This window comes from Solanum pennellii, chromosome 11, assembly GCF_001406875.1.
Source record: "Solanum pennellii chromosome 11, SPENNV200".
NCBI classification, from domain to species: Eukaryota; Viridiplantae; Streptophyta; class Magnoliopsida; order Solanales; family Solanaceae; genus Solanum; species Solanum pennellii.
The window spans coordinates 2,078,570-2,085,082 of record NC_028647.1 but is presented as its reverse complement, the minus strand read 5'-3'; the positions used below and the strand labels follow the sequence as shown (position 1 = coordinate 2,085,082).

At 35.2% G+C, this 6,513-nt stretch overlaps 2 protein-coding genes across 5 annotated transcripts in view; one reads left to right on the top strand and one right to left on the bottom strand.

The window, feature by feature from the left end:
• Positions 1–32: 32 nt before the first annotated feature.
• Positions 33–3,224, bottom strand: LOC107004653 (uncharacterized protein HI_0077). The gene is made up of 4 exons (XM_015202944.2): positions 2,707–3,224; positions 2,449–2,568; positions 1,430–1,660; positions 33–614 (listed from the first exon to the last, which is right to left on the bottom strand). Exons 1-4 carry the CDS (start codon positions 2,884–2,886, stop codon positions 258–260), a joined length of 888 nt encoding a protein of 295 aa, XP_015058430.1. The 5' UTR covers positions 2,887–3,224; the 3' UTR covers positions 33–257.
• Positions 3,225–4,259: 1,035 nt separating this feature from the next.
• LOC107003229 (mRNA cap guanine-N7 methyltransferase 2) overlaps positions 4,260–6,513 on the top strand; it is a 6,442-nt gene continuing 4,188 nt past the window's right edge. For 2 of the 4 annotated variants that reach the window (XM_027912662.1, XM_015201528.2), the window contains exons 1-5: positions 4,261–4,470; positions 4,768–4,846; positions 5,582–5,676; positions 6,164–6,235; positions 6,323–6,432. In XM_027912662.1, coding sequence (XP_027768463.1) covers positions 4,354–4,470; positions 4,768–4,846; positions 5,582–5,676; positions 6,164–6,235; positions 6,323–6,432 — 473 coding nt within the window. In that variant the 5' untranslated portion in view covers positions 4,261–4,353. Of the gene's footprint in view, positions 4,471–4,767; positions 4,847–5,581; positions 5,677–6,163; positions 6,236–6,322; positions 6,433–6,513 lie in introns of all 4 variants that reach the window. The other 2 variants (XR_003575030.1, XM_015201526.2) reach the window with 2 other exon arrangements.

Here is a 6,513-nt window from a genome sequence, read left to right as displayed (position 1 = left end):
TAACTGATAAATATAAAACTCAATGATGAGAATTGAGAAGGATACAAATAGTTGTTGATCTATTTTGAAGAATCCCCTCAATAATCTAGTGTAACATTTATGCTTAATATCCTGAAAATTTTGAAATATAGTTTTACAGAAACCAGAGGAGGAGCTTTGGTTTTTGGAATAAACCGTAATGTTTGGGCCAACTTTTGCATACCTCGACTAATTCCGCAGGGTATCTGCTACAACGTTCTACCATCAAGGAGAGACCTTCATAGTACTGTGAAATCTTTAACAGCAAGAGGCTCATACCATTGTGGACCAAATCCAGCAGCTTTTCTTGCTTGCTCATTAAAAGGAGGTTTCAATGGCCCTCTGAAATATGTCCTCACAGTGGAATGGAACTTTTGAATCACTTCATTGTCTACATTACTAGTTTCTTCTGAAGGAATATCACTCACATTTGGATTTGTTGATCTTAAGCAAAGATACTTGAACCATTTGACACCCGCAGCGCAGTGAGTTATTTCTTCTGGATACACCACATTCTCCAGTAACTCAGCTGTTTCACTATCACCACCATTGCGGAAACGGGATATTGTTGTTGGAATCACATCAAGTCCTCTGGCCTACATTATCAGAAAATGTGAAGTCATCAACCTAGTATAAATATAAAAAAGGTGAAAGTGATACCACAAAAGTAGAATGATGATGAACTGCATAAAACAAGCCTTTGATTAATACTTTTAAGTTTTGCTTATATTTAAGACTTATGATATCCATCATACATGTCTTAATACGTCTAACCACATGAAATCACTTTATTACACCCTGGTTATCATGTTAAACTGGAAAACTACTAGAGGATCGCTAATGTCGGCGGTGAACGTTATGTTAGGAAATAGGAATAAACAAATCACTGAGGCTATAACCTAGTTCATCAAAATAACTGAGGTTATAATGATATCACAATGCAAAATTGCAGCTGCTTGTTAAAATTCAGCCTGTTATGATCATCAAGTGGCACCAGATAGCTCTAGTTTGCAGACTGCTGACTGTAATCATGTTATAGATTTAAGTAACATAACGAAATTAAAGTGACAATAAATAGTTGAAAAAACTCATGAATGAGGGGCCTTAAATTCTTGAGTTTTTCAATTTTGGGTTGTTTCACATTAGTATAAACTACAAGTTACAGTCAGCTCTTACATTATGAATGTTTCACGTTAAAATGGATGCATTCCATAGTGCAAAGGAATTTTCTGGAATAAACCCTTATTTTAAAGGCTTATGGATTTTATCATCAAAATTATTGACAAAAGGAAAGGCATAAAGTGTGGTTCAAGCTTAATCATTTGAGACTTCACAAAGAAAATATCTTTTTGTTACTTCATTCATGAATATCCAGATTTCTTTTATAAGGTGTAAGAGATGAAGAGAGAACCTCATGAACACAGTGTTCAATAGCCAAACGAGCCAACAGATCCTTAGAAGTAGCAATGGCTGAATCCCACAGGCCATCATGAGCAGGTAAAGCTCCATAGAATGAACCTAGTTCCTTAAGCCGTGCTGCAAGTAGAGTAAAATGCCTCCCCTCATCTTGAGCAACCTTTACAAAATCAGTGAAAAACTCTCTTGGCATTGACTGCTGCTTGCCGAATCGAGCAACTATATCCTGTAAGACGACCAATGACATATATAATCATCCAGGGATAGTTACTCAATAATTGCATTTGACAAGTGGGACTCAAAAATGCATAAATGTGTCCAAGAATGAATCATCAAATAGAGGTACCATCCACCATGCTAGGTCACAACAGCTACAACCTTGTTAAATGTTTCTTTATCCACGAGTAATTATACAGTGTAGGCAGGGCCATCATCTACAACTTAAGTTACATATATATAGTTATAGGAACACACACAGAAACACACTAAGTTCAAATCTGATTGTCACAGTGAAAATTGTGGGTGCAGTTGGTACCCATACTCACTGGCTGACTGCCTGTATTTAGTAACTTCTTTGCAACTTGCAAGAACAACACCATTTCTCTTCCCATTTCTAGTGCAAAACAATACATCCCACTAGAGAAATTATATCTAGTCTGCTATTTTGTGAGACTAGTACTACAACAACAACATACCCATTATAATCCCACAAGTGTATCTGGAGAGGGTTCGATGACCTTACCCCATAAAAGGTTAGAGATACTGTTTCTAGTAGACACTCGGCTCAAAAGAGACGTTTTTTTGACGCATATTGCAAGAAAATATGACAACAAAGAGCAAGATACATGACAAATGAAGCAAGTACTATTCGAAAAATCTCAGCATACTAACACCTACTCTATTACTAATTCATCTTATCATTTTACACCCTATAAATGTCTTCACAAGCTAATACTTGGCAATACATAACCAAAGTAGAGGAAACAAAGGAAATAAGGAAATTTTTTAAATTACCCAAGACAAATCAATAGCCCAGCTTTCAGTGTGTACAAGACTATGTACAATGGCCTGTCTACTCTGCAAGCTTCCTGCTTTTCCAAGCTTAGGCATGAGACTTGGTGACACCAACTTCACCTGTTCATCATTATAAGCATTTCCCAGAAAATTTAACACACAAAAATAGTAAAACAAGCATTTGGGTCACTTGGGCATTTCATCGAACAGGTAATAGACATAACAAACAAGAATTTGAGCTTAAGCAGAAATCATTACATTTGTAAGACGGGCTGGACGATCAGGAACAGGGAGTTCTTCAGCAGGATTATAAGGCTGAGAAATGAGACCTTGCAGCCATTTGTTTGCTACTTCGTCACCAATGCGAGCTTTCTCAACAGGTTCAGCAGTGTTGAGAACTCGCAGCGCCGCTTCAACAAGAGTCTCTTCTGTACTCATCACTTGTTTGTTTTGGTATTGTAGTCTGAAAAGGAAAATATGGGAAGAGAATGTGTCATTTCTATCAGAAAGGTGATGTTGTGTTCAAAGGGACTCAAATTCGAAAACTCGTGAAAGAGCTATTCGATTAAATTTGAATTCGTACTAGGGTTCACATTGGATAGTAAAACACGCTCTAACAAAGGCGCTCTTGTGTTCATGGGACTTGAATTCAAGATATCTGGTTAAGAGCTATCCGACTAAATTTGGATTGCGTTAGGGTTCACATTGAATAGTAAAACACTTTTTAACGAAGGTGATTTTGTGTTCAAGAGACTCGAATTTGAGGCCTCTAGTTAAAAGCTATCTGACTAAATTTGGATTCGCGCTAGAGTCCATATGGGATAGTAAAGGGCTCTTTAACAAAGGTGATTATGTGTTGAAGGGACTCGAATTTGAGACCTCTAGTTAAGAGCTACCCGACTAAATTTAAATTCACGCTATGGTCCATATTTGATAGTAAATCACACTTTAATAATGGTGATTATGTGTTTAAGAGAGTCGAATTCGAGACTTCTGGTTAAGAGCTACCCAACTAAATTTGAATTCGCGTTAGGGCACACGTTGGATGGTAAAACGCTCTCAAACAAAGACAATTTTTTATTTAAGGGAATTCAAATTTGATACTTCTAATTAAAAGGTATCAGACTAAATCCGAACTTTTATGTAGGAAAGTCCCACATTTGAAAGTAAAGTATTCCTAATTAAAGTGAGTTTGTATCCCGAAACTTAAACCTGTATTGCACAATACATGTTATTTTAAAAGTAAATCAAACATTGTATAAGAAGTAATCTTAATATAACTAATCCTAGTTAATCATTTGATCCAACAAATCAAACAATTAAGTATAACCAATCCCGACATAACTAATTGCGTCGTTATTAATATTTCTTAGTTAATATTATTCTTATATACTCTATCAAACGATCCCCTATAAATGTTATCAATAGGTTAATTATTTTTTAGGTATAGTATAAATATTGACATAGAGATAAAAATAAGTTTAAATCCTAAACAAAGAAGCACGGAAAATACCCCTAAATTTGAAGCGTCTTAATAGTTTCATCCTTAAAATATTGACAATTTTTTTTTAAAAAAATTATAGTTGACTAATTGAATTTTAATATACCTCCGATCTCGCTACATGTATAAAAATATATCCCAAAATTCTCGCTAAAAATTATATCATTTATTATGTCATATGACAAATCAAAAATGTATTTAAGTTTAATATAATTCAAACACGAAATTAACATTTCACCCTAAAATTAGAGATGTTTTTAATAGTATTCTCAATTTTTTTATTTTTATTTAAATAAAAGAACACAAAATCAAATCAGCCCAACAAAAAAGTTGAATTAATAGAGCAACTATGGTTGTTACAAGTGAACGAGAGCAGTAGGGTTTTTGTGTGGGTTTTAGAGGCGATGATGATGATGGCGAATTCATTCCCGATTCACAGACCTGCCGAGTCAACTCACCATCGACTTCTCGATTTCGTCAAAAATGTGCTTATCAGTATCTTCGTCTCCCCATATGCCACTGTATGTACTCTCTACTCTTACTATTGTGCTTCACTTGTAATGTTATGGCGGAGATACACCTTCGTTTTGCTCAAAATCTCTACTTGTAGTTGAAAATTCACTTAATATGTATGGTTACTTGATACCTGTGGGAGGTTGCAGCGTATTAGGTAGAATTAGTCAATTTTTATGGTTTTTTTTTTTAAAAACATGAATCAAGTAAAATGCAGTTTCTAGAATGTAGAACTCATAAATTCGAAATTCTAGTTCGGCGGGTGTTGATGTATATGGAAAATTTCTGATACATGTATTATGTAGGTATGTGATATGTATTGTGGAAAAGTACCTGATGTGGAGAAGTGGGATGAAGCTCAAATTGGTCACTATATTGGCATTGGTAGGATGATCATTACTCTTCTGTTTCATTCTTTTTCTTAAAAAGGGCATCTTGAATAATTTTATGGGTGCTTGTTACCTCTGGACATGCTTACCTTAGGGGAGGAGGCATAGATGTGCAATTGAATCCCGTTTGTTGAAAAATTATACTATTGAAATAGGGAAAAATGATATCTTTTTGATTCTCTTGGCATAAGAATTTCTTTTTTGATTCCCTTGTTAGAATTACCAGCTAGTACCTCTCACCAACAAAGTTACCGGGTAACTCTGTCCACCAAAGGCTTTAATGTATGAGAATAACTGACTTAGCGTTTTAGCCTGAGATACACAAAATACATACACATTGTATATATATGTATGTGCAAACACACAATACATTTGCACATATATACTCATACATAGTATCTATTTTATTTTGTATGACACTCTTTCTCTTTTGTGATTCTAAAGAAAATCGACATGTATTTGTCATCAGAAACTTTTTAATTTTATCATTTTTTTATTTTCCCTTAATGCCATGCTTTTACTGATATCTATAATATGTTTAGGAACAAGATACTAAAGGTGCTTTGGTATATCACACACACACACACACACACACACATATAACTTATGCATAAAAAATCTTTCTTTCTTAAACTCGCATACAGTCAAACTCCCTCATATTAATTGAACCTGAGAGTAGTGCATAGATACGCACTGATTGTAGCTTAAAATTTGAAACTGTGTTGAATAGATGTGGAAACTTCGGGAGTGAATGAAGTGAAGGAAGCGTGGGAGAGTCAGCGGAAGGCTTACACATCTGAGTTCATTGAGCTCGATCCTTGTATTGTGAGTTCAACAACTATTCCTTTTTTGGACGTATTTTATTTGGTCTATGCTAATTGAACTTGTGAATCCAGTATTCTGTTGGTTTTCATTATCAGATTCTGTTTGGCAGTTGGGTTGCTGCTTTATATTTTACTCTCGATCAATTTCTGTTGTCTGTTTTTAAGTAAAATAGCCAAGACTGTTGAAGTGTTATCTACCTCACCTCCAAGGTTGAAATGAGCTTTTCCTGTGAAAGATTGAATCCTCAACCCTCCCCACTTAACTGATATAGTTCGCATTTCAAGTAGTCAATGTGCAAGTACCTATTTGGTCTCTTACCGTTCCTTATGTTTTGTCGAAATTTTGTTTTAGTGCCTTGATTCTTCTTATCCTTTTCCTTATTTGTGTGACTGGTTGCTTGTATGGATGTGTATTGTGTTCTCAGTTATGAGGTTTGTTGTATGTTTCTGTCTAGTTGGCAATTATATGAATGTACATTTTTGTGCAGGAAGATGTAGACTCATTTTGGAAGGACAAGGAAAAGCAGGCCGATGTCGTTTTCTGCATGCACAATTTACAGGTTAGCTGTTCTTGTACTAGTGTCTTCTTTATATACACTTCTAGCATCTGTTAGTTGCATTGACATTAATCTGATATTTACTTGCAGGCGTGCTTTGATAGTGAAGAGAAAGCAAGGAGGCTATTGCATAATGTATCAGCTTTGCTTAAACCTGGGGGTTACTTTCTTGGTATTACTCCTGACTCATCTACTATATGGTACGAAACTGAAATCGGATGACTGATTCACATATTTGTAGTATATATTCTCTTCATCTTGCTGAAGGTGGGGGGGGGGGG